This window comes from Drosophila obscura, unplaced genomic scaffold (assembly GCF_018151105.1).
Source record: "Drosophila obscura isolate BZ-5 IFL unplaced genomic scaffold, ASM1815110v1 contig_170, whole genome shotgun sequence".
Lineage (NCBI taxonomy): Eukaryota > Metazoa > Arthropoda > Insecta > Diptera > Drosophilidae > Drosophila > Drosophila obscura.
The window spans coordinates 449415-473509 of NW_024542758.1; the positions used below are offsets into that span (position 1 = coordinate 449415).

Consider the following 24095-nt stretch of genomic DNA (forward strand, 5'->3'; position numbering starts at 1 on the left):
TAACTATGAATGTTAATGGGCACAGCCATATAGATTCTGCGTTTAGTTCACCTTCACGTTTATTAGCCAGACCAAAAAGAGCAAACTTTTTATAATGAAGCAAAACACGAACGAACATGAATTGAACTGTATCGGTCGGTGTGTGTGTGTGTGTGTGTGTGTGTGTGTATACGCCCTATGCTACGATGGAGTTTTTTTAGTTAAGGAACTATTTACAGTGCAGATGATGAGATATGCGCGAATGGTTAGTTAAATGTTGAACTGTACACGCTGCTTGGACGTCCCTGGGTGCACATCATGCGCCTGCTGCTGGTGAGAGTCCGAGACGGACTTGGAGCTTTGCTGGTAGACCAGTCCATCGACGCCTGGAATGGTGTTACAGCCCACACAGGCGTGCAGGGTGTCGTGAATGAAGATGTCACAATCGAGGCAGAAGAACTGCTTGCAGAAGCCGCACTTGAAAACCGTCTTGTCTGCGACTGGGACAAAGAGTTTCATGCAGGCGTAGCATTCCGTGGTTCCGGTGCCGCCACGATCCGAGGAGGCTTTCGGCAACGACTCGAACGGAATTTCATCAAAGTTGGGCACCGGGAACAGGTGGTGGTACGAGCGGGCAAGATGTGGCGCCGAGACCAACGTGAGACCACACGACTGACACTCGACGGGCAGTTCGCAATACTTGCTATTGCATTGCGGACAGTGGTGTCCGGTGGTGCAGAGCTCGCTGGGCTCCTCCAGATTCTCTATGTGGCACATGCACATCGAGAGCGGTGCATCCTTGCCCTCCACCTCGTTCTTGGAGTGCGGAAAGCCCATACGGATGAGGGAGTTGTGCTGCGTCTTGGCCGCAGGCGGCGGATCCACCTGCGACATAAGTTGATCCCGAAAATGAGCATCGTCCAGGACAGCGCCGAATGTTCCCCTTGTCTGTTGGGTCAAATAGCGGGCAATATGAATCTCTGCCGACAATGAGATGACCGAACAGCGTATGCCCTCCTTCTTCAGCTCATCGATAGTTAGATTAATGTCCACGGGATCACAGGTGGTGAGGGAGCCCATCACGATGACAATCTCCCGCGAAGCATGCGAGGGCACAACTTTGAGCGTTTTCAATGCCAAATCCAAGCCGTTCTGCAGCGAGGGCTCGCTGGTCAATGGCACATTGGCTAGGCTAAGACAAACGAAAGGATTAAAACGATGGCCATGGCATGTGTGGTACTAAGCCTTTACTTACCCTTCCAGTGCCTTAAGATGCACCCGCGAGGTGCCGGTCAGTTCGGTTATTTTCTCAGCCCGCTTCGCTTTTAGAGCAATAATACCCATCTGGCTAATGGGGTTCTGGTCGAAGAACTCTTCGATGAACTGATCCAGCAGCTTGAGGGTGCAGCGTAGCCGCGTGGGCTTCAGATCGGGCACGCTCATCGACTCGGAGCAGTCGAGTATGATGAATAGGTGGCGCATCATTCCCAGACGATTCTGTTTTGCCTTTTGCGCCTGCCGCTGACGCTTGGCCTTCTGGATAATATCCGCGATTGCCCCATCCAGCAGCCCATCCTCGTCGTCCTTGATGGCTTCCCTGAAAAGTTGCACCACATTGAGTTGAGTTGAAAGAAATTTATAATTTATTAAACAATATTGTTACCATGTCTTCTCATATCCCGTCTCCCAGCGGTACTCCTTCTGATCATCTCGGTCGTCGTCAGCCATGATATTTTACTTAATTTTCTTGTTTTGTTTTTTAATTTGTATTTCCATAGCCAGGGCAGAAAACCAGGGCGGCGATCAAACGAGACTTAACCCCCTTAACACCTCTTTATTTAAAAAGTCGAGCACCCTTTAACCCTTTAACAACCGCGGAAAATAATACTTTCTGTTTAGGATCCTTGTAGCTCCATCCTCCTCTTTACTTAAAAAACAAAAATGACCACCGACATCTTTCACCTGTAATGCGTAAAATATGTTAAAGTTATATAAATTTCGTGGAAATATTAAATAGCCCTCTGGTCGACAATGGGTTAACGTTCAATTTTATTGATTGAAATCGTATTCCATAATTTTGATATTCGGTTTAATATTACTAGTTAGTTAACCCACTCAGCCCTAAGCAAATAATTTTATCCGATAGATACATAAATTTTCTACAAGATTGGCAAGTTTTCAGAAGTCCTTTTTATTGGATTATTTACATATTAAGGTTCAAACAAAAACAACATAAAACGAATGTGACGTCACTTTGTGGCGTTGCCAGACTGGTGCAATTCGTAGTTGCTGTGGGCTACCATACCATGATATTTTGTGACCCGTTTAAACTAACCTGGCAGCCCTAAAAAAAATCCGCTAAAAAGAAGAAGAAGAAAAAAATTTGTTTCGCAAGAAGAAAAATGCGCTAAATGGAGTTTGGCGGTCACTTTGAAAAGTATATTATTAATTAAATAATATACCGTAAATATACTGACGGACACGATAAGATGCGTTGTTATTCCTCGATTTTGATATTCCGTTTTTATTTATTACTCATCTTAGTGTGATTTAAGTTTTGTGGTTCTTTTAAATAAAATCACACAAGCGTGTGAGCTCTGCACCCTCCCTCACCTACTCACTTCAATCTCAATTTAAGATATATCTTAATATATTGAAAGATAAATATGTGATTTGACTGGAACCTCAGAAATATACCAAAATATACCTTCTCATTTTCATAATATACCGAGGGAAAGAGGAATTTAACCCACCATACCCCGTTCTACTTAAACATTTAAAATATCCTTGTATATTTATCATTTACTTTGCTTACAAAGATATTTACCACGATATCTTTTACCTTAAAAACGGAAGTTTCTACGCTGTTTAAAACATGCATAAAAGTGTGTACACACTGAGGCAGCGCCAAAACATAACGTCGAGGGTTGCCAATCCTTGCATTGGTTAAATATTTTACCCATCCAAATTAGTCGGTAAATTATTTACACTACGCCAATTTTACAACTATAATTATACAAATATTAACAGGGTGCAATCTTGAGATTTAAAATATTTAATTTAAATTTATTGAATAACATCAGGGTGCACAAAGTTACCATATCGGTAAATTAACTCACCACGCCACGCGATTGGCTTAGCAAGTGCTAATTTATGTGTACGAACGGAAAGGTCCACTACACTCTTGGTCGGGCATTTGAAGCTCTGCATTATTTGTGAAACTACAGAAGAAAGTACGCACGTGTAAGAGTTTTGTGACAGGCTAGCAAAATATGTGTTGAAATTGATTCACTTAATGGATACGACAATCCCAGAAATAATTTACCAAATAGGTCATTTCGCAAATATCTCAAAAAGAGCTCATACAAAAGTCACCCTGGCCGCAGCCAAAGCATCGCTGGCCTGTATTCCGTGAAACCAGACACAGTTTCTTTTGGCATTCAGAGTTCACGCGGGCAATAGAAGGCGAGAGGAGAGCTGCGCGTGTTGAAATTTGGAGAAAACAGTTAGATTAACATTCAAAAAGAATATAAACTTTAATTTGCAAATCGATTTGGTTTATGAAGGTGTGTAAATATTACGGTGAAAAAGTGGGTGCATTTGTTATTGATTTATGTGGGACCCAGATCAACGCAAAAAGTTGAGACATGGCAAACATAGCCTGGTGTGCAATTTGAGCGGGAATCAGTATACATATTAAAAAATGTGAATTACATGAAACAACTATTCAATTGCGATCTTTTATAAAGCAAGCATAATAAAACACGTGAAATATGATGGAGGAATAAACGAAATTTAAAATTGAAAAAATGATTATTTTTATATAAACAATTTTAAATGCCCTGTTCTGTGTACCCTCGTTAATTCCCCATTGCCTTTCCCTTTTCTGTGTGAGCCCGGCTCCGCTGCATTGTAGTGCATTTTTTGTGTATTTTGGCTCGTTGTAACCAAGGCGCCGCGCCGCTGCATTAGAGAAACCCACCATTCTGGGCACACACCGCAGACATTTGGGGTTGCCACCTATGCTAAGACAAATACACCACGGCACTGTACTTTTTCCTTCCCCTGTTAGCTGTTCCGTTTTAAAAAGCAAACAACAAATAAATAAATAATAGATATTTAATTGCGATTTTAAATGAATATTCGACAGAACCGTAGGCTTTGGTGTTGTGTATAATGTTGGCACAGGAGATAGCACCGACGGAAATTGGCAAGCACGCAAACATTATCGGAGGTAAGTGGAGGAAAAAAAAATGGCAGAAAAATGGCAAGCAATTCAAGTAACTCCTTTTGCTTTCACTCGCCCAGCTGCCCAGGAGGATCTGGCAAACATGGATGTTCTCGTGTGTGGACGCTGCCTGAAGGCCTACAACTTTGTCGAGGAGTTTCAGGCGCACAAAGAAGATGCCTGCGAGAAGGAGAATGCAAACCTGAAGGACTCGCTGGACACAAAGCCATCAATCTGGGCCTTTTCATTGTGGAAGGCCACACAGTTGCATGCCCGCAAGGAATCGAGTACGAGTAACTCGTGGGCCATGTACCAGCATTGGGTGAGGCTCGAGGAGAGCGTGAGGGAACCATGGATTGTGGCTGGCAAGACCATACAGTCCTTTGGCAAGATTGCACATGGACAGCTGCAGGATATGCCAGTGCGCATTACCAAGACGGTTGTGAATCCCAACAACAATAACAACACCTCTAACAGCAACAACAACACAAGCGTATCGCCAACCAGAAGTATGTGTAAAACCCGTGTATTCAAAACAAAAGCATAATCAAGCATAGTCGTGGTTGATTTAATGTTGGTAACCAGCAACATTCTTTCAATGTGACTAGAATGGCGAGATCGTCTAAAAAACTCAAGTCTTCTTTTCAGAATCGCCAGCAAATAAGCTACCAATCGTGTCCAACCAGCTGAAAGACATTGAGAACGAACGGCCCATATCCAAGCCAGGAACCCCAACCCTACCAGCAACAACCACTGCATCGAGTGGTAGTGCTGTCAAACCGAACAATCGCATAGCCACCCGTATTGATTCCAAGACCGAGCAGCGCACCGAAGAGGCGGTGGAAAAGATTGTCGCCAAACGCTTCAATCCGAGACGCAAGACTCACGAGTATTTGGTTAAATGGGTGGATCGTTCGCATAATGAGAATACCTGGGAGGTGATGTCCAATCTCGAGAGTGTGCCCTTCTTCTTGCAAATGTTTGAGAAGCAATTGGCGCGTCAAAAACTGACCAGAGAGAAGGGGCTGGATGCCTTGAAGCGTCTGCAGAATCCAGTGCCCTCATCGAAATCTGATACCACAGCTCCACTCAGTCCAGCCCAGCCGCAGGCACAGGTGTCGCCCACCTCTCGACCATCGCGCACTTCCAAAACCAAAGCCATGGATGCGTTCAAACAATGGGTGAGCGATACTGCCGGTGGCGATGGTTCCTCATCGCCCTCCTCGGGTAATGACGATGAATCCGCCAACGAGCAGGAATGGGCAGCCGCCTCGTCAGGTCCTGCCAAACGCAAGCTGAATCAAACTGATTCCAGTATTGAGGATACCACAGTGAATGAGTCGGCGGAAATGGAGGATCTCGAAGAAGATCTGCCCGCACACACTGTGAAGCGTTTAAAAAACGGCGGTAGCTCCGTGCAGCAGAGCAAGTCGCGTGTCCAGTCGGCTGATAGACAGGCGACATCCAAAATCAATGGAAACTCTGCTACGTCCGGAGCGGAAAGCAACAAAATGGGCGAGATCATCTACACGGACGACACCACCAGCTCTGGGATGTTTCGTAAACCCGAGATGCCAAACACCCTGCTATTGGTAAATAAATGATGAGATTATCTCTGAAAAAAAAAAACAACAATAAATCGAACTTCAATCCGTTACAGAAAAAAGACAAAGTAGAGTGTCCTGTACGCTATTTGACCCGCTCGGAAATAGCCAGCAATAATACAGGGGTCTTCCGCGTTGAGCACTCGGAGCCGACAGCCCCCGTCACACCAGCAGCCGCCGCACATAAGACCAGCGCCAGTAGCGCATCAGCCACGCCTGTGTCAGGAGGAGGCATAGCCAAGAGATTGAGCGTGGCACGCCCCGCACACTCCAATTCCAGTTCGCCTGTGACTGTCAGCCAGCGTCAGCAGGTGATAAGGCCCCCTGGTCAGGGCGGTCCAATAACAACGACGGTGCAACGTCGCCCATTGGGTGGCACACCACAGACACGCGCACAGCTACCGACGAGAGCACATCCTGGCGGCCGGCCCCTGGCACGCGCTGGCCCTGGAACGCCACAGCAACGGCATCAAGCGTCGCCAGCAGCTGCCACCAAAGTGGTCACACCGGAGCAGAAGATCCTGCAGCTGTCCAAGTCTGGAGACTTGAAGGTCACTCGAAAGCTGGTGACCCGGGAAGAACTTATTGCTCAGCGCCAGGCCCAGGCTCGCCAGCAACGACATGCCCACGCCCAGCAATCATCCCAGTCGCAGCTACAAAAGGTGCTGGCACCAGGGCAACGGCAAAGGATAGCGCCCAAGCCAACGCCACAGCCCACGCCCCTCCAGTTGGAACTGGAGGAGGAGTTGCACCAGCATCAGGCCCAGTTGTGCCCCATCACGGGCAAGCTGATTGGCCAGGAAGAGTCGCAGCTGCAGGCCGAGCAGGAGCAGATGCAGGAGGAACAGCGTGAACAGCTGGAGGCAGCGCATGCGCTTTTGGGCGGTGATCAGCAGGTGCTGACCAACGAAGACGGTTCTGCACTGCTGGTAAGAGGTGAAGACGGCACCGTCTACCAGGTGGCTGGCAAGAATGCCGAGGGGCAGACCATACTGGTTACCCAGGGTCCGGATGGCGAGCAACAATTTGCGTATGTGGCCGCCGCTGAAGGGGACGATCAGGATGTGCTTTCGCTAGACCATGCCGTGGCAGAGGCTGTCCAAGCTGGGGAACAATCTGCTGCAGCAGCAACATCCGATGGCGAGGGAGTATTTGTCTCCATGACCGAGGAGGACCTGGCCCAACATCGGGCAGCTGCACTCCAGCAGGAGAGTTCTGGCACCGGCACGGGAACACCGGTCACAGCTCAAATTCACATCACAACCTCCGACAGCGATGGCACCGAGTCCCAAATCCCAGCCGAAGTAGTGCAAGCGGATCTGCCATCACCTGGTAATTATAATAATACCAATAATCCATCTACTGTTTAATAATGTCCTGCCCAACTTTTTTCAGGGGGCACTCGTCGCGTCGTTTTGCTGCTACAGGATGGCACTTTTATGATGACTGAGATGAACGAAGAGCAGTTCAAGACCCTCAATATCCCGACGTAAAAACATGTTAATAGTCTCTTAACCTAGCACTAGGCGTAGCCCCTAAGCCCCGATATACATACTACATATATAGAATGAGAGAACACGGGCCGTTACACCTGCACGGCTTCGTTTAGGATAGGACATTCCCGAGAACACCCACTAATTAATGACATTTGGGGACATCCCCAGGACTAAACTGCACTTTGGTTTTGTTCCTTTTATTCTTTTCTTTCATATCACGGATTATTTGCCAACAATTTTTATTGTGGTGACGAAAAACCATTTGGGGATTAGCCAAACGAATAATTAAGTCAGAAGCTAAGCTGAACGGCAACCAATAAACAAACGACAAAATCATATACATATAGATAACATTTGATCAATCAATTGCGGGGGCGACTTATTAACTAAAGGAAGGAAGGGATCGGATGGAAGGGATTCTATGATTTTATGCTATTGAAACAGAACCCGACCCAGAGATAGGCCAAGGCCATGGTATTCTTTTTACCATAATCCTTAAAAACACCCTAATTATATAGTAATTAATTAATTAAATTATATATATAAATATAAATGTGTAATCGCCTGTTGGAAGGCGAAGGAGAGAGAAAAATGCATCGTTTTGCATTTAAACAGGAAAATACTCGTCTTAAGAAATGCTAAAATAAAATGTAGACTATAATTAACATTACGATAGATGTGAATTGTAACTTCTATAAGTCATTTTAAAATTTAGAAATCTAAACAAAATATCATTATGTGTGGTTTATTTCATTTATTCATCTGAAATTTGTGTCCATGCTACAGAGATCTAACAGATAGAAATCTCTCCGCTAATGTTTCCATAAAAGGAACCTCAAATTCAATTAAATAAACCCCCGATAACTTGAATAATCATTTAATATTTTTGAAATTTGGCAATAAAGAAACCTACAGTGTCCAAATCTTTGCAGGGACCAAAGCGCTGCAGCAGCTGCGATTGCGTTGCCTCCAGATCCGACAGTGGCAAGCCGGGACCACCGTACCGAGGTGTGGCATCCATCAGACGTAGCTCGGGATACTTTCGCAGCGCCCAGGCTACAATGCCCTCGCACTCGGCCTCGGTAACGGTGCAAGTGCTGTAGACCAGGATGCCGCCAGGTCGCAGGAGTTGGACAGCCTGCCCCAGAAGGCGACGCTGAATGTTTGGATAGGACTGCAGGACCTTGGCCTGCTTTATGCTGCACAACAGCTGCGGCCGGTTGCCCAGCCCGCTGCATGGGGCATCCAGAAGAATGCGATCAAAACTGCCGCATGGAAAGGGTGGAGCTGCTGTGCAAGACTCATCGCTCGACGCTGCCACCGCCTTTGTGGAGTCAAAGATGTGAGCCTGTATGCTCCGATACTTGTCCAGTTTCGCCAGCATGCCGCGCACACGACTCGCAGAGTTATCCAACGCCACGACACACCCCTGATCGCCCATTAGTTCGGCAATGTGAGTCGTTTTGTTGCCGGGAGCAGCACACATGTCCAAGATGCGCTCACCAGGCTGTGGGTCCAAGACACGCACGCAAACAATAGAGGGCAGATTTTGCAGCAGGGCATCTGCGCTGCTGAGGTCGCCCAGCGAGGGCACGCCACTGACATTCGACTGCATTTCAACGGCGATGCCTGTCGGAGCTGCATCCTTGTTATTGTACAGTTGGTAGCGCTGCATTAGAACCTTGCCCACACCCACGAAAACCTTATCCGAACTCTCGTAGCGCGTGGTTGTACCCCGCTTGCATTTGCCGGCCAAGTCTGCGTAGACATTGACGAATTCCTGCAGTTGTGTGTTCGACTCCATGGCCAGAACGCCGGGGGCATAAATGTGAGCTCCCCGCAGCAGAGCAGCTCCGCAACTGGTGTCCACAATGATCTCTCTAAGCGCGGGATCAGGCACCCGCAGCACCAGTTCCGCCTCGAGTGGAGCTATGCACAGTACTTCGGGCAGATCCGCCAGGCCATAGATCCCCGGAGCGTGCTGGCCATAGCGCCTTTCGAGATGCTCCTCCAATTGCGTCTTGTGTGTGTCCACATTAGTGCGCAGTCTGTTTACCCTGTAGGTGGTGACACGTGGAGTCTGACAGAGCCATTCCAATAGCTGGGACAAAGCCGCCGACTGCAGAAAAACAATTATAAGATCAACAGTTTAAATATTTGAAAACCAGTGTTGCTTATCGTTTCAGCGCACATGGTAGGGGGGAGATTCCTCACATTGACTTTAAGAATTTCGGCTTCCAGCAAACTGTTGCCCAGGAACGGAGTTTTTGGGTAAAACATGGGGCGCCAAGCTAAATAGTTCTACACGCATGTAATTAAACAATATATTTTTGTGCGTATATATTTTATATGCACATTTCGATATTTTTAGTTTTCCCAGCACTACAGAGAAGAAGAGACGTGGCAGCATTTCACAGCGTAGGCCCATCCGCAACATAGTTGTCCCACTCTAACACACGCCATGCAGCAACGTTGAACGTTTATGTTGGTGAGTTTGCAGTTTTTTCGACGGCAAGTGAATTCTCGGTCAAGTTTTATTTTGCTCTGTGATTTTCGACATTTCCAAGCTGAAATTTATAAAATTTCCGCTCAAATTTGTGTGCATTTGACTCAATTAGCTGGTGCGTATGTGCTTTTAGTCGAAATCAGGGGTAGTATATGAGAAACAATGGATTTATTTCCTTTCTTTGCTTCAAAATGTGGACAATGTTGGTGTGCTAGTATGAGTGTACACACGCACACATAGAACTTACACCGCTGTGGGGAGTTTGTGGATAATAGTATTGGAAATCGCCCAAAATGTATCGTCCGAGAATTGTTTATTGGCTTGGGCACTTCAAACTGCAAAAGTTCCTTAATTATAATTGTTTGTTTACGTCTCATCGGACATTTGGTCAAAGTATTATATAATTTTAACATTTTTGTCGACTTTGGCCCCTTGATAAGTGAATCAGTAATACTTATCGCTTGCCACACATTCCCCATATCGATATTTTTCCCATCATCAAATTTCTCATCACTATTCGGTGTGTGGTGTGTTTGGCAGCAGAGAAAATTTAATCAAAGAAAAATCCACAAAAGAAGCTTAATTAATCGGTAAATAAAACGTGTTGTGCAGTTGAACAAATCCCCACCTGGATTCATTGACACTAGTGCAGGATACACTGAATATTGCACTGCATTTAGCGAAACAAGGCCTTGCCGCCGTCGCATTTCACCAACCTCAAAGGGAGAAAAAAAGCATACGTCACTCGCACAGACGCACACTAACCACGTATAAGTTTCGGAGCAATGGCTCTCTCTGCAGCTAATTTGTAATTTACCGACATGGAAAACTAAATATGTACATCTACTATCCTGGCTATTCTGAAATCCTCTGCAATCGGGGAATTAATTCTAAGGCAGAGGGCGTCCGGTCCGACTCGAACAACGTAATAGGCAACCCTAGAGTGTGGCTCATGGGCGTGTGAGTGTGTGCGTGCAGGGTGTTCGCTTCTCGTCGTCGCTTGGCAAATAAAAGTTGCTACGTGTAGTTTTCACCGTTCATTTCTTCAATTTTATTATTTGATTCGAAGCAACCATCATAAACAGAAAACTTTGGTAATTATCACTAAATTTTAGTGTATCGGAAATTGCGTGATGTTGCTTCTCTATTTGCGCATTGTGTTTCGTTGGCAACGCTTTGCTGTGCTCTGCTCCTGCTCCTGCTCTGTTCGTGCGCGGGGTGGAGTGCGACGATGAGGGGGCAACGTCTTCGGATCTTTAATTAAAACTTTAATTGAATTGCATATTGCATATTGGAGCAGGAGAGACTGCTGTAACACACAAACAAAGCCACTTGGACTCTGTAGCTGGTCGCCGGGTGACTCACCGCAGATTTGAGAGCTTATAACCTCAGTTCCGCCGCTGAGATTGCGAATTTCCATCTAGCCTCTCGCCTCTGGCTTTATCATTTTACGCGCATTCCAGTTTGCACGTTTCGTGAATGAGACGGGGAGGGAAAAGGCGACCCTCTTGCAGTGCCGCCGCCTCGTCATCGCCTGCCAACAACAAAAATCGATATCTTATCAGCACGACGGCACCCGCCGACATCGAAATTCGCAGCCAGCCGCAAAGAGCAACTCACGAGCAGCGGGAAACATATTGAAATTAGGGGGAACAAAATGATACCTATACTATGTCAGATATTCCGAAGAGAGGAGCGCCGGACTTTTTCAAGAGTTACAAAATGTCCGTTGTCCGTTGTGACTCAGTTATGGAAGATATCAACACGTCAGCTTGGGGGGTAACGATTAAGCCAAACAAAAGGCAATGCCAGACAATAATTCAGTCGGCAGGTCAATCATAACATCGTTTGTTTTATTTGTCATTCGGATCAGTTCCAGTTTACAGACCGATAGCCATAGCCTGCATTGATGGTTCATTAAAACATCTGTTTTATTTGGTTCATTTACAGATTCTCCAAGTCCAAGCACACAAGTCCAGAGTTTGCATATTTTCACCAGCATTTGCAACTCGGATTTGAACTTGTTATAATTCCAGCCAAGCAAGAAGGCCAACAGCAGCAGCAGAACCGATTTCCTTCTCCTTTAATCAAAAGAATCGAAAGACAAGCAAGCAACTATGGGAAATGTATTCGCCAATCTATTTAAAGGCCTCTTTGGCAAAAAGGAAATGAGAATATTGATGGTCGGTTTGGATGCCGCTGGTAAAACCACAATTTTGTACAAACTCAAATTAGGCGAAATTGTTACAACGATACCTACCATTGGTAAGTGAAACTACATAGCTAGCAACTACAACCATTCTCTGGTACTTATTCTGTATGTTTTATTCTCTTCCCCCATCGATGCTCTCTCTAGGTTTCAATGTGGAGACTGTAGAATACAAGAATATTAGCTTTACAGTGTGGGATGTGGGCGGCCAAGACAAAATTCGTCCATTGTGGAGGCATTACTTCCAGAATACACAAGTAAGTGTCTGGATCTTGGCATCTATCGAAACAGAGACCCCTCCTATTCTAGATGATGTTAACAACTTGTAATGATTCATATTATGATTATTCAAAGTTTATTTTGTTTCAAGACGGGACTGATTTGTCAATATGTACTCCCAAAAGATCCTTAGCTACAATTCTATGCAGATCCACTAATTGGAATCCCTTTTGGTTAATTACAGGGTCTTATCTTCGTCGTTGACAGCAATGACCGAGAGCGTATTGGTGAGGCGAGAGAGGAATTGATGCGCATGCTGGCGGAAGACGAGCTTCGGGATGCAGTCTTACTAATATTCGCCAACAAACAGGTAAGCATGTGAAGTGCGAGACGAACCGAATCGGTTGTCGCCACATAACACACCAAAGCAGTGACAAATTTTGAGTTTCATTAACGAATATGTGTGATAAGGCAGTTGCAGACATACATATGCATATGCCTGCCGATACGAGCAATTGGCTGTGCACTTTGGTTTATTATGTGGGCCAGAAACTCTTCCTAGATGATGTTAATAACTTGTTATGATTCATACTATGATTATTCAAAGTTTATTTTGTTTCAAGACGGGACTGATATGCCAATTTATAGTCAAGAATATTTGATTTAAATTATTGAAAATACTAATGTAATCCCATTTTTGTTGTTGTTGATTCTTTGTAGGATCTGCCAAATGCAATGAATGCGGCTGAAATTACCGACAAGCTCGGTTTGCACTCACTCAGAAACCGCAACTGGTACATTCAAGCGACGTGTGCAACTAGCGGCGATGGACTCTACGAGGGACTCGACTGGTTGTCCAATCAGCTGAAGAATGCTAATCGCTAATTAAACACACCATAAAACTACAACCACAACAAGATAAATACACACTTACTTTGATTTCAAGAAAAGCAGAAGCAGAAAGAACCTGCATCAACGTCAGAAAGACCAACCAACAGACAGACAAAACAGACACAGGAAAACGGTGGAAATCGTCATCAAGAATGAACAACAACAACAGCAGCAGCAGCAACAACAAGAGCAGAGATCTTCGCATAACTTAAAAGGCTCCTCCTTTCTGTCCGTTTACAAAACAAGAAGTTGAAATTGCAAGAACCGAACTTTTCAAATCGCATATAAAAGAACGCTATAATTTAATTTAAATTTATATACATAATTATTGGATGTTTAAAAACGAAACGATTAAAAGAGAAACCCCAACCAATCGCAAAAGAAAAGGAAACACTAAAGTATATGGTCCGAAGAAAACGGTTATACATCGCCTTCTACAAGGACGCCACTGTCCGCGAGCGGTACCCGGTCAAGGTGCGCGCATGTCCCAAGTCCATGAAGGATAAGCTGCTCACCATGCCGGAAGCATCGGATGCGGATGGTGTGACGGTCGAAGTGGAAGGGTGAGCTGACAAAGTTGTTGGGAGGAGGTAAAAGCATTCCAGCTACCGGGTAAGAAACAATCAAACAAGTCTTGGGATCTTTCAGTTTCTAATTTTTTTTTGCTTATCTTTGAATGCTATTTTTTAGTGCCACATCCAGCCATCCGATCTCGCTGAGCTCCGCGGACCACTTTGATGTCGTTTTCAATTGGGAAAGGTAAGACACATCATCACTTTTTCTGGTACACCTCTTGTGTGTGGGTAATAACTCTCATCTTTCATTGCAGTACCTATCAGTATCCCGTGTCCTTTGAATTGTTCATGTTAATGTTAATGTTGTTAATGGAAACTACAGCACAGTGTCCAACAGCCCAGACGATTGGACTTGAGCAAATGGTTGGAGTCTTTGAGGCGCCGAGCAGCCAGGTAGTATTGGCCGTTTGGCCATTGGGGCAACCTAAACTAATCCCGCCTGTCCCTTAATAGTGTTCCTAATCGAAGTATCCACACAGTCATGGAAGTCACGACTGAGGCTGAACCTGAACCTGTGGCTGTGGCTAATCTGGACGAAACTCAAATAAATGAAACGACCGACCTCTGTGCGGCCAGGGTAGCCGAGATTGAGAGGTAAGTAGCTTGAGTTGCCTGGCAATTGAGTGTAATTTTCTCACCTTATTTCAGCCAAGTACAAATTATTCGATTAGATTCGGGGAACAGCGAATGCGCCTATAAATCCATTTGGGTAAGCTCCGCCTGCTCCTCTCTCACCTTCCCGACTCGAAGGATTGGATGGATTGGCACACACAGAATTGGAAGTCACGACTGAGCCTGAGCCTGAACCTGTGGCTGTAGCTAATCTGGACGAAACAAAACGAGAAGGAACGTGTGAGTCGCTTCATAGGGACGCGACTTTACTTATACCCGTACTCAGTCAGTATTTACATTTTTGAGCATATGTATGATTTTTTTTAATTTTAAAATAAAAAAAAAAATTTACATTTTACATTTTTTTGCTACATCTTTTATCTACATCTACATATACTATGTATATTCTACATCTAACATGTATATTCTACATGTACCATTTAGATTCTAAATCTCCTCCGCTATGGGTTGCTCGTGCCCTGAACGCGGCAGAGTGTGCGAGCGAGAAAGAAAATGAGTTGCGTTGTCGTTTGCGGGAGGGGGCAGGGGAAGCAACTGAAAATTGATTTCGTCATTCTGGCTATAATTATGATCCGATCTGATTCAGATTCAGCAGTCTGGTAGATATGGGCATTTTCTACGATACTGCGTTTGTAGTTTTATCGTATCTTTAAAAATGTGCCTGCCACAGATTTTCGTCCTTTGTGGGGGCGGAAGGGGGCAGGGCTGCTTCAAAGCTGCTTTGAAACCTAGGTAAAAATTAATTTACTTGTATTGGCATGCTTTTGACCTAAATTAGATTCTATACATGTCTCGATCCCGTTTGGTAACTGCAAGAATTGCAATATTAATTTTTTTATTTATTTTATTTTTATTTTATTTATCCATCTACTCATAAGCCTAGCACACAAATCCAAAAGCCAGCAAACAAATGTCATATATTCTTCTAGCGGCCAGTGGTTTGACCAGAGGTTTGCACTGCATTCCGTACGGTTACACTGTTCAGAGAGCTGCTTGGTTTTGATCAAAGTTAATAAAATGCACTTCTTTGGCTGTGGTCGCTCTTCCCTAGGCATATCCTGGGCTCCCCAATATTTTATTGACAAGGTTATGTGTCTGACTATCAGCAGCAGAGGATTGCAACGCCTCTCGTGCCAGACACCGTGAAGACAAACTGTTTGAAAACAATATTTGTTTTATATTTATGAAAATTAATAAAAATAATAAATTATAATATCCATATAATTGTCATTCATATAATACTGCATTAATTTAGTTAAATCTAATCTACTTAAACAAGCAAATACTTTTCCAGTATATACCGACCTTTTTGTTTTTTGATCTTAGTACTGCCTTCCGTACAGATTGCCTTTTAAAATTTTTAAATCAACATGTCTCCTCCTGTCTCGTTCGAGCAATTTAAAGCGCTGATAATGAACCTGCCGGAAATTGCATCCGCAATTCAAAGCGATCAAAGCGATGGCCCGAAGAAAACGCCGGAGGTGTGCCACGTGGTTTTACATCGCCTTCTACAAGGACGCCACTATCCGCGAGCGATACCCGGTCAAGGTGCGCGCATGTCCCCAATCCATGAAGGATAAGTTGCTCACTATGCCGGAAGCATCGGATGAGGATGATGGAAATGGTGTGACGGTCGAAGTGGAAAGGTGAGTACCGTACAACCCAACCCCAATGTATGCCACAATTCCCTAATGGCTAATTGTTTTGACCATTGACAGAAAGGGAAAGTTCATCTTTCCCGTCTCTTTTGAGACGTTCAAAAAGAGCGTGGATTCGAGGAAGATGCGGAAGCTGCTTTACCACAGGGAATTAAACGCGCCCGAAGGCACCCAGCAAGGAGATCGGATGCTGATGGCGTATAAGCACTTTTATGCGTTCCCGGTAGCTCGAGTATTCACGTATATTTTTAGTGATGATCTATCTGATGCCCAGCTGACAAAGTTGTTGGGAGGAGGTAAAAGCATTCCAGCTACCGGGTAAGAAACAATCAAACAAGTCTTGGGATCTTTCAGTTTCTAATTTTTTTTTTGCTTATCTTTGAATGATATTTTTTAGTGCCACATTCAGCCATCCGATCTCGCTGAGCTCCGCGGACCACTTTGATGTCGTTTTCAATTGGGAAAGGTAAGACACATCATCACTTTTTCTGGTACACCTCTTGTGTGTGGGTAATAACTCTCATCTTTCATTGCAGTACCTATCAGTATCCCGTGTCCTTTGAATTGTTCATGCGTTGTATTAACTACGACGAACTCATCGGCCCCTTGCTGAGATATTGGATCACAGACGAGTCGCGGCTGCCGGCCCTGTTGGCCAAACCGCATGACTATCACTCGTTCTACGTTGATCCCAGTATACGGAGACTATTCAACTACCGATTCAAGAACTCATAAGGAAGCTGCGTAAACACGCAACAATCTTGACTACAAGGGCAACGCAAGTCAGCCAGTTAATGGAAACTACAGCACAGTGTCCAACAGCCCAGACGATTGGACTTGACCAAATGACCAAAGGTAAGTAGCTTGAGTTGTCTGGCAATTGAGTGTAATTTTCTCACCTTCTTTCAGCCAAGTACAAGCGTAAACAGACTGCGCACTAATGTGGACACACACAAGACGCAATTGGAGGAGCATCTCGAAAGGCGCTATGGCCAGCACGCTCCGAGGATCTATGGCCTGGCGGATCTGCCCGAAGTACTGTGCATAGCTCCACTCGAGGCGGAACTGGTGCTGCGGGTGCCTGATCCCGCGCTTAGAGAGATCATTGTGGACACCAGTTGCGGAGCTGCTCTGCTGCGGGGAGCTCACATTTATGCCCCCGGCGTTCTGGCCATGGAGTCGAACACACAACTGCAGGAATTCGTCAATGTCTACGCAGACTTGGCCGGCAAAGGCAAGCGGGGTACAACCACGCGCTACGAGAGTTCGGATAAGGTTTTCGTGGGTGTGGGCAAGGTTCTAATACAGCGCTACCAACTGTACAATAACAAGGATGCAGCTCCGACAGGCATCGCCGTTGAAATGCAGTCGAATGTCAGTGGCGTGCCCTCGCTGGGCGACCTCAGCAGCGCAGATGCCCTGCTGCAAAATCTGCCCTCTATTGTTTGCGTGCGTGTCTTGGACCCACAGCCTGGTGAGCGCATCTTGGACATGTGTGCTGCTCCCGGCAACAAAACGACTCACATTGCCGAACTAATGGGCGATCAGGGGTGTGTCGTGGCGTTGGATAACTCTGCGAGTCGTGTGCGCGGCATGCTGGCGAAACTGGACAAGTATCGGAGCATACAGGCTCACATCTTTGACTCCACAAAGGCGGTGGCAGCGTCGAGCGATGAGTCTTGCACAGCAGCTCCACCCTTTCCATGCGGCAGTTTTGAGAGAGAAAAATGCATCGTTTTGCATTTAAACAGGAAAATACTCGTCTTAAGAAATGCTAAAATAAAATGTAGACTATAATTAACATTACAATAGATGTGAATTGTAACTTCTATAAGTCATTTTAAAATTTAGAAATCTAAACAAAATATCATTATGTGTGGTTTATTTCATTTATTCATCTGAAATTTGTGTCCATGCTACAGAGATCTAACAGATAGAAATCTCTCCGCTAATGTTTCCATAAAAGGAACCTCAAATTCAATTAAATAAACCCCCGATAACTTGAATAATCATTTAATATTTTTGAAATTTGGCAATAAAGAAACCTACAGTGTCCAAATCTTTGCAGGGACCAAAGCGCTGCAGCAGCTGCGATTGCGTTGCCTCCAGATCCGACAGTGGCAAGCCGGGACCACCGTACCGAGGTGTGGCATCCATCAGACGTAGCTCGGGATACTTTCGCAGCGCCCAGGCTACAATGCCCTCGCACTCGGCCTCGGTAACGGTGCAAGTGCTGTAGACCAGGATGCCGCCAGGTCGCAGGAGTTGGACAGCCTGCCCCAGAAGGCGACGCTGAATGTTTGGATAGGACTGCAGGACCTTGGCCTGCTTTATGCTGCACAACAGCTGCGGCCGGTTGCCCAGCCCGCTGCATGGGGCATCCAGAAGAATGCGATCAAAACTGCCGCATGGAAAGGGTGGAGCTGCTGTGCAAGACTCATCGCTCGACGCTGCCACCGCCTTTGTGGAGTCAAAGATGTGAGCCTGTATGCTCCGATACTTGTCCAGTTTCGCCAGCATGCCGCGCACACGACTCGCAGAGTTATCCAACGCCACGACACACCCCTGATCGCCCATTAGTTCGGCAATGTGAGTCGTTTTGTTGCCGGGAGCAGCACACATGTCCAAGATGCGCTCACCAGGCTGTGGGTCCAAGACACGCACGCAAACAATAGAGGGCAGATTTTGCAGCAGGGCATCTGCGCTGCTGAGGTCGCCCAGCGAGGGCACGCCACTGACATTCGACTGCATTTCAACGGCGATGCCTGTCGGAGCTGCATCCTTGTTATTGTACAGTTGGTAGCGCTGCATTAGAACCTTGCCCACACCCACGAAAACCTTATCCGAACTCTCGTAGCGCGTGGTTGTACCCCGCTTGCATTTGCCGGCCAAGTCTGCGTAGACATTGACGAATTCCTGCAGTTGTGTGTTCGACTCCATGGCCAGAACGCCGGGGGCATAAATGTGAGCTCCCCGCAGCAGAGCAGCTCCGCAACTGGTGTCCACAATGATCTCTCTAAGCGCGGGATCAGGCACCCGCAGCACCAGTTCCGCCTCGAGTGGAGCTATGCACAGTACTTCGGGCAGATCCGCCAGGCCATAGATCCCCGGAGCGTGCTGGCCATAGTGCCTTTCGAGATGCTCCTCCAATTGCGTCTTGTGTGTGTCCACATTAGTGCGCAGTCTGTTTACCCTGTAGGTGGTGACACGTGGAGTCTGACAGAGCCATTCCAATAGCTGGGACAAAGCCGCCGACTGCAGAAAAACATAATTATAAGATCAACAGTTTAAATATTTGAAAACCAGTGTTGCTTATCGTTTCAGCGCACATGGTAGGGGGGAGATTCCTCACATTGACTTTAAAAATTTCGGCTTCCAGCAAACTGTTGCCCAGGAACGGAGTTTTTGGGTAAAACATGGGGCGCCAAGCTAAATAGTTCTACACGCATGTAATTAAACAATATATTTTTGTGCGTATATATTTTATACGCACATTTCGATATTTTTAGTTTTCCCAGCACTAGAGAGAAGAAGAGACGTGGCAGCATTTCACAGCATAGGCCCATCCGCAACATAGTTGTCCCACTCTAACACACGCCATGCGGCAACGTTTATGTTGGTGAGTTTGCAGTTTTTTCGACGGCAAGTGAATTCTCGGTCAAGTTTTATTTTGCTCTGTGATTTTCGACATTTCCAAGCTGAAATTTATAAAATTTCCGCTCAAATTTGTGTGCATTTGACTCAATTAGCTGGTGCGTATGTGCTTTTAGTCGAAATCAGGGGTAGTATATGAGAAACAATGGATTTATTTCCTTTCTTTGCTTCAAAATGTGGACAATGTTGGTGTGCTAGTATGAGTGTACACACGCACACATAGAACTTACACCGCTGTGGGGAGTTTGTGGATAATAGTATTGGAAATCGCCCAAAATGTATCGTCCGAGAATTGTTTATTGGCTTGGGCACTTCAAACTGCAAAAGTTCCTTAATTATAATTGTTTGTTTACGTCTCATCGGACATTTGGTCAAAGTATTATATAATTTTAACATTTTTGTCGACTTTGGCCCCTTGATAAGTGAATCAGTAATACTTATCGCTTGCCACACATTCCCCATATCGATATTTTTCCCATCATCAAATTTCTCATCACTATTCGGTGTGTGGTGTGTTTGGCAGCAGAGAAAATTTAATCAAAGAAAAATCCACAAAAGAAGCTTAATTAATCGGTAAATAAAACGTGTTGTGCAGTTGAACAAATCCCCACCTGGATTCATTGACACTAGTGCAGGATACACTGAATATTGCACTGCATTTAGCGAAACAAGGCCTTGCCGCCGTCGCATTTCACCAACCTCAAAGGGAGAAAAAAAGCATACGTCACTCGCACAGACGCACACTAACCACGTATAAGTTTCGGAGCAATGGCTCTCTCTGCAGCTAATTTGTAATTTACCGACATGGAAAACTAAATATGTACATCTACTATCCTGGCTATTCTGAAATCCTCTGCAATCGGGGAATTAATTCTAAGGCAGAGGGCGTCCGGTCCGACTCGAACAACGTAATAGGCAACCCTAGAGTGTGGCTCATGGGCGTGTGAGTGTGTGCGTGCAGGGTGTTCGCTTCTCGTCGTCGCTTGGCAAATAAAAGTTGCTACGTGTAGTTTTCACCGTTCATTTCTTCAATTTAATTATTTGATTCGAAGCAACCATCATAAACAGAAAACTTTGGTAATTATCACTAAATTTTAGTGTATCGGAAATTGCGTGATGTTGCTTCTCTATTTGCGCATTGTGTTTCGTTGGCAACGCTTTGCTGTGCTCTGCTCCTGCTCCTGCTCTGTTCGTGCGCGGGGTGGAGTGCGACGATGAGGGGGCAACGTCTTCGGATCTTTAATTAAAACTTTAATTGAATTTCATATTGGAGCAGGAGAGACTGCTGTAACACACAAACAAAGCCACTTGGACTCTGTAGCTGGTCGCCGGGTGACTCACCGCAGATTTGAGAGCTTATAACCTCAGTTCCGCCGCTGAGATTGCGAATTTCCATCTAGCCTCTCGCCTCTGGCTTTATCATTTTACGCGCATTCCAGTTTGCACGTTTCGTGAATGAGACGGGGAGGGAAAAGGCGACCCTCTTGCAGTGCCGCCGCCTCGTCATCGCCTGCCAACAACAAAAATCGATATCTTATCAGCACGACGGCACCCGCCGACATCGAAATTCGCAGCCAGCCGCAAAGAGCAACTCACGAGCAGCGGGAAACATATTGAAATTAGGGGGAAAAAAATGATACCTATACTATGTCAGATATTCCCAAAGAGAGGAGCGCCGGACTTTTTCAAGAGTTACAAAATGTCCGTTGTCCGTTGTGACTCAGTTATGGAAGATATCAACACGTCAGCTTGGGGGGTAACGATTAAGCCAAACAAAAGGCAATGCCAGACAATAATTCAGTCGGCAGGTCAATCATAACATAGTTTGTTTTATTTGTCATTCGGATCAGTTCCAGTTTACAGACCGATAGCCATAGCCAGCATTGATGGTTCATTAAAACATCTGTTTTGTTTGGTTCATTTACAGATTCTCCAAGTCCAAGCACACAAGTCCAGAGTTTGCATATTTTCACCAGCATTTGCAACTCGGATTTGAACTTGTTATAATTCCAGCCAAGCAAGAAGGCCAACAGCAACAGCAGAACCGATTTCCTTCTCCTTTAATCAAAAGAATCGAAAGACAAGCAAGCAACTATGGGAAATGTATTCGCCAATCTATTTAAAGGCCTCTTTGGCAAAAAGGAAATGAGAATATTGATGGTCGGTTTGGATGCCGCTGGTAAAACCACAATTCTGTACAAACTCAAATTAGGCGAAATTGTTACAACGATACCTACCATTGGTAAGTGAAACTACATAGCTAGCAACTACAACCATTCTCTGGTACTTATTCTGTATGTTTTATTCTCTTCCCCAATCGATGCTCTCTCTAGGTTTCAATGTGGAGACTGTAGAATACAAGAATATTAGCTTTACAGTGTGGGATGTGGGCGGCCAAGACAAAATTCGTCCATTGTGGAGGCATTACTTCCAGAATACACAAGTAAGTGTCTGGATCTTGGCATCTATCGCAACACAGACCCACCCTCCCCCATTCTAGATGATGTTAACAACTTGTTATGATTCATATTATGATTATTCAAAGTTTATTTTGTTTCAAGACGGGACTGATTTGTCAATATGTACTCCCAAAAGATCCTTAGCTACAATTCTATGGCATATCCACTAATTGGAATACCTTTTGGTTAATTACAGGGTCTTATCTTCGTCGTTGACAGCAATGACCGAGAGCGTATCGGTGAGGCGAGAGAGGAATTGATGCGCATGCTGGCGGAAGACGAGCTTCGGGATGCAGTCTTACTAATATTCGCCAACAAACAGGTAAGCATGAGAAGTGCGAGACGAACCGAATCGGTTGTCGCCACATAACACACCAAAGCAGTGACAAATTTTGAGTTCCATTAACGAATATGTGTGAAAAATTTACACAAAAATTTACACATACGTTGATAAGGCAGTTGCAGACATACATATGCATATGCCTGCCGATACGAGCAATTGGCTGTGCACTTTGGTTTATTATGTGGGCCAGAAACTCTTCCTAGATGATGTTAATAACTTGTTATGATTCATACTATGATTATTCAAAGTTTATTTTGTTTCAAGACGGGACTGATATGCCAATTTATAGTCAAGAATATTTGATTTAAATTATTGAAAATACTAATGTAATCCCATTTTTGTTGTTGTTGATTCTTTGTAGGATCTGCCAAATGCAATGAATGCGGCTGAAATTACCGACAAGCTCGGTTTGCACTCACTCAGAAACCGCAACTGGTACATTCAAGCGACGTGTGCAACTAGCGGCGATGGACTCTACGAGGGACTCGACTGGTTGTCCAATCAGCTGAAGAATGCTAATCGCTAATTAAACACACCATAAAACTACAACCACAACAAGATAAATACACACTAACTTTGATTTCAAGCAAAGCAGAAGCAAAAAGAACCAGCATCAACGTCAGAAACACCAACCAACAGACAGACAAAACAGACACAGGAAAACGGTGGAAATCGTCATCATGAATGAACAACAACAGCAGCAGCAGCAACAACAAGAGCAGAGATCTTTGCATAACTTAAAAGGCTCCTCCTTTCTGTCCGTTTACAAAACAAGAAGTTGAAATTGCAAGAACCGAACTTTTCAAACAGCATATAAAAGAACGCTATAATTTAATTTAAATTTATATACATAATTATTGGATGTTTAAAAACGAAACGATTAAAAGAGAAACCCCAACCAATCGCAAAAGAAAAGGAAACACTAAAGTATATGGTATAAAAATGTCTTTTTTAAGTTATTTTTGTCCCCTCCCCCCCCCCCCCTCATCAATATATATTTCTTTTTAATTTTATAAATATAAAAGTAATATTAATGAGAAGTAATAAACAACAAAAAACCATTTTAATTTTTAACACTTTCGTTTCGTGTCGTCGCTTGGCATACAAATGAAAAACCATAAAACAAACACACACGCATATACATAAAACCATATTAAAACGGAAAACGTACTATTTAAAAGGTAATTCTAAATAAAATTTAAATAAATAAAACCGGCTGGACATTTTTATAATACGTGAAATGCACCATTTTTTGTTTCGTTCGTCTCGGTCTGCACTTCCTCCGTGGCCAGTCAGTTCGAACTTGCAGCCCACCGGGGCATTCTCCCGATGTCAAGGAGGCGAGGCATGTCCTGCTTAAGCCGAATATCAAGATCAAGGAACAAGATTTCGGATCATCGACAGAGAACTATTAACCCATTGTCGCCCAGGGGGGTACTTAATATTGCCTAGAAATTTATTAAATATCTATCTAAAATATCTAAAATATTTTTCTCATTTCAGGTGAAAGATATGATGCTCAGTTTTTTTTGTTGGTAAGTAAGCATTATTTTACGCGGATTAACTCAAGCGGTTCATCTGTTTAAATAGAAGGGGGCTTACAGGGCTAAGTTCGTTTTATTCATCGGTATTTTTCCGGTA

The 24095-nt window shown here is 44.7% G+C and overlaps 8 protein-coding genes and 1 long non-coding RNA gene across 13 annotated transcripts; 5 read left to right on the forward strand and 4 right to left on the reverse strand.

Moving 5' to 3' along the window:
• Nucleotides 1-36: 36 nt before the first annotated feature.
• On the reverse strand, nucleotides 37-1793 carry LOC111079021 (general transcription factor IIH subunit 2). The gene is made up of 3 exons (XM_022374008.2): nucleotides 1643-1793; nucleotides 1235-1576; nucleotides 37-1171 (listed from the first exon to the last, which is right to left on the reverse strand). Exons 1-3 carry the CDS (start codon nucleotides 1705-1707, stop codon nucleotides 250-252), a joined length of 1329 nt encoding a protein of 442 aa, XP_022229700.1. The 5' UTR covers nucleotides 1708-1793; the 3' UTR covers nucleotides 37-249.
• A 1630-nt stretch (nucleotides 1794-3423) lies between these two features.
• Nucleotides 3424-8172, forward strand: LOC111079023. The gene is made up of 6 exons (XM_022374011.2): nucleotides 3424-3545; nucleotides 4130-4213; nucleotides 4288-4716; nucleotides 4856-5799; nucleotides 5868-7143; nucleotides 7207-8172. Exons 2-6 carry the CDS (start codon nucleotides 4156-4158, stop codon nucleotides 7302-7304), a joined length of 2805 nt encoding a protein of 934 aa, XP_022229703.2. The 5' UTR covers nucleotides 3424-3545; nucleotides 4130-4155; the 3' UTR covers nucleotides 7305-8172.
• Nucleotides 8169-10024, reverse strand: LOC111079025 (tRNA (cytosine(72)-C(5))-methyltransferase NSUN6). The gene is made up of 2 exons (XM_041592198.1): nucleotides 9522-10024; nucleotides 8169-9426 (listed from the first exon to the last, which is right to left on the reverse strand). The coding sequence occupies exons 1-2, from the start codon at nucleotides 9585-9587 to the stop codon at nucleotides 8185-8187; spliced, it is 1308 nt and encodes a 435-aa protein (XP_041448132.1). The 5' UTR covers nucleotides 9588-10024; the 3' UTR covers nucleotides 8169-8184.
• On the forward strand, nucleotides 9802-14547 carry LOC111079028 (ADP-ribosylation factor 1). Of its 2 annotated transcripts, none has more exons than XM_022374020.2 (9): nucleotides 9802-9928; nucleotides 11764-12078; nucleotides 12170-12279; nucleotides 12486-12611; nucleotides 12962-13744; nucleotides 13823-13891; nucleotides 13962-14100; nucleotides 14161-14301; nucleotides 14356-14547. In XM_022374020.2, the coding sequence occupies exons 2-5, from the start codon at nucleotides 11931-11933 to the stop codon at nucleotides 13124-13126; spliced, it is 549 nt and encodes a 182-aa protein (XP_022229712.1). In that variant the 5' UTR covers nucleotides 9802-9928; nucleotides 11764-11930; the 3' UTR covers nucleotides 13127-13744; nucleotides 13823-13891; nucleotides 13962-14100; nucleotides 14161-14301; nucleotides 14356-14547. The 2 variants fall into 2 exon arrangements, with proteins under 2 accessions (XP_022229712.1, XP_022229711.1); XM_022374019.2 differs by lacking the exon at nucleotides 9802-9928 and adding an exon at nucleotides 10303-10403.
• A 423-nt stretch (nucleotides 14548-14970) lies between these two features.
• On the forward strand, nucleotides 14971-17000 carry LOC121403914 (protein telomere ends associated-like). The gene is made up of 5 exons (XM_041592199.1): nucleotides 14971-15986; nucleotides 16059-16316; nucleotides 16396-16464; nucleotides 16535-16853; nucleotides 16908-17000. Exons 1-4 carry the CDS (start codon nucleotides 15799-15801, stop codon nucleotides 16731-16733), a joined length of 714 nt encoding a protein of 237 aa, XP_041448133.1. The 5' UTR covers nucleotides 14971-15798; the 3' UTR covers nucleotides 16734-16853; nucleotides 16908-17000.
• LOC121403912 (tRNA (cytosine(72)-C(5))-methyltransferase NSUN6-like) lies at nucleotides 16890-17999 on the forward strand (the record flags this gene model as incomplete). The annotated part of the gene is made up of 1 exon (XM_041592172.1): nucleotides 16890-17999. A coding segment is annotated over one exon (906 nt), but the record flags the coding sequence as incomplete, so codon positions are not given.
• LOC111079024 (tRNA (cytosine(72)-C(5))-methyltransferase NSUN6-like) lies at nucleotides 17996-19851 on the reverse strand. Of its 2 annotated transcripts, none has more exons than XM_022374012.2 (3): nucleotides 19492-19851; nucleotides 19351-19427; nucleotides 17996-19253 (listed from the first exon to the last, which is right to left on the reverse strand). In XM_022374012.2, exons 1-3 carry the CDS (start codon nucleotides 19571-19573, stop codon nucleotides 18012-18014), a joined length of 1401 nt encoding a protein of 466 aa, XP_022229704.2. In that variant the 5' UTR covers nucleotides 19574-19851; the 3' UTR covers nucleotides 17996-18011. The 2 variants fall into 2 exon arrangements, with proteins under 2 accessions (XP_022229704.2, XP_022229705.2); XM_022374013.2 differs by having other exon boundaries at nucleotides 19351-19437.
• On the forward strand, nucleotides 19628-23346 carry LOC111079026 (ADP-ribosylation factor 1). Of its 3 annotated transcripts, none has more exons than XM_041592200.1 (5): nucleotides 19628-19750; nucleotides 21580-21894; nucleotides 21986-22095; nucleotides 22308-22433; nucleotides 22816-23346. In XM_041592200.1, exons 2-5 carry the CDS (start codon nucleotides 21747-21749, stop codon nucleotides 22978-22980), a joined length of 549 nt encoding a protein of 182 aa, XP_041448134.1. In that variant the 5' UTR covers nucleotides 19628-19750; nucleotides 21580-21746; the 3' UTR covers nucleotides 22981-23346. The 3 variants fall into 3 exon arrangements, with proteins under 3 accessions (XP_041448134.1, XP_022229708.2, XP_022229709.2); XM_022374016.2 differs by lacking the exon at nucleotides 19628-19750 and adding an exon at nucleotides 20128-20225; XM_022374017.2 differs by lacking the exon at nucleotides 19628-19750 and adding an exon at nucleotides 20705-20729.
• LOC111079031 lies at nucleotides 20651-21402 on the reverse strand. The gene is made up of 3 exons (XR_002608295.2): nucleotides 21293-21402; nucleotides 20994-21162; nucleotides 20651-20889 (listed from the first exon to the last, which is right to left on the reverse strand). It is a non-coding gene; the product is annotated as an uncharacterized LOC111079031 (long non-coding RNA).
• Nucleotides 23347-24095: the final 749 nt, after the last annotated feature.

Coding starts and splice junctions, on each gene's coding strand:
- LOC111079021 (XM_022374008.2), bottom strand. CDS start 1,707: ATGGCTGACGACGACCGAGATGATCAGAAGGAGTACCGCTGGGAGACG. Junction 1,577..1,642: donor ACGGGATATGAGAAGACATG/GTAACAATATTG, acceptor GCAACTTTTCAG/GGAAGCCATCAAGGACGACG. Junction 1,172..1,234: donor CATCTTAAGGCACTGGAAGG/GTAAGTAAAGGC, acceptor CGTTTGTCTTAG/CCTAGCCAATGTGCCATTGA.
- LOC111079023 (XM_022374011.2), top strand. CDS start 4,156: ATGTTGGCACAGGAGATAGCACCGACGGAAATTGGCAAGCACGCAAAC. Junction 4,717..4,855: donor AAGCGTATCGCCAACCAGAA/GTATGTGTAAAA, acceptor TCTTCTTTTCAG/AATCGCCAGCAAATAAGCTA. Junction 7,144..7,206: donor AGCGGATCTGCCATCACCTG/GTAATTATAATA, acceptor AACTTTTTTCAG/GGGGCACTCGTCGCGTCGTT.
- LOC111079025 (XM_041592198.1), bottom strand. CDS start 9,587: ATGTTTTACCCAAAAACTCCGTTCCTGGGCAACAGTTTGCTGGAAGCC. Junction 9,427..9,521: donor CCGAAATTCTTAAAGTCAAT/GTGAGGAATCTC, acceptor GTTTTTCTGCAG/TCGGCGGCTTTGTCCCAGCT.
- LOC111079028 (XM_022374020.2), top strand. CDS start 11,931: ATGGGAAATGTATTCGCCAATCTATTTAAAGGCCTCTTTGGCAAAAAG. Junction 12,079..12,169: donor TACAACGATACCTACCATTG/GTAAGTGAAACT, acceptor TGCTCTCTCTAG/GTTTCAATGTGGAGACTGTA. Junction 12,612..12,961: donor TAATATTCGCCAACAAACAG/GTAAGCATGTGA, acceptor GATTCTTTGTAG/GATCTGCCAAATGCAATGAA.
- LOC121403914 (XM_041592199.1), top strand. CDS start 15,799: ATGGCCCGAAGAAAACGCCGGAGGTGTGCCACGTGGTTTTACATCGCC. Junction 15,987..16,058: donor GTGACGGTCGAAGTGGAAAG/GTGAGTACCGTA, acceptor GACCATTGACAG/AAAGGGAAAGTTCATCTTTC. Junction 16,465..16,534: donor GTCGTTTTCAATTGGGAAAG/GTAAGACACATC, acceptor CTTTCATTGCAG/TACCTATCAGTATCCCGTGT.
- LOC111079024 (XM_022374012.2), bottom strand. CDS start 19,573: ATGTTGCGGATGGGCCTATGCTGTGAAATGCTGCCACGTCTCTTCTTC. Junction 19,428..19,491: donor AAAACTAAAAATATCGAAAT/GTGCGTATAAAA, acceptor AGAACTATTTAG/CTTGGCGCCCCATGTTTTAC. Junction 19,254..19,350: donor CCGAAATTTTTAAAGTCAAT/GTGAGGAATCTC, acceptor GTTTTTCTGCAG/TCGGCGGCTTTGTCCCAGCT.
- LOC111079026 (XM_041592200.1), top strand. CDS start 21,747: ATGGGAAATGTATTCGCCAATCTATTTAAAGGCCTCTTTGGCAAAAAG. Junction 22,096..22,307: donor ATTACTTCCAGAATACACAA/GTAAGTGTCTGG, acceptor GGTTAATTACAG/GGTCTTATCTTCGTCGTTGA. Junction 22,434..22,815: donor TAATATTCGCCAACAAACAG/GTAAGCATGAGA, acceptor GATTCTTTGTAG/GATCTGCCAAATGCAATGAA.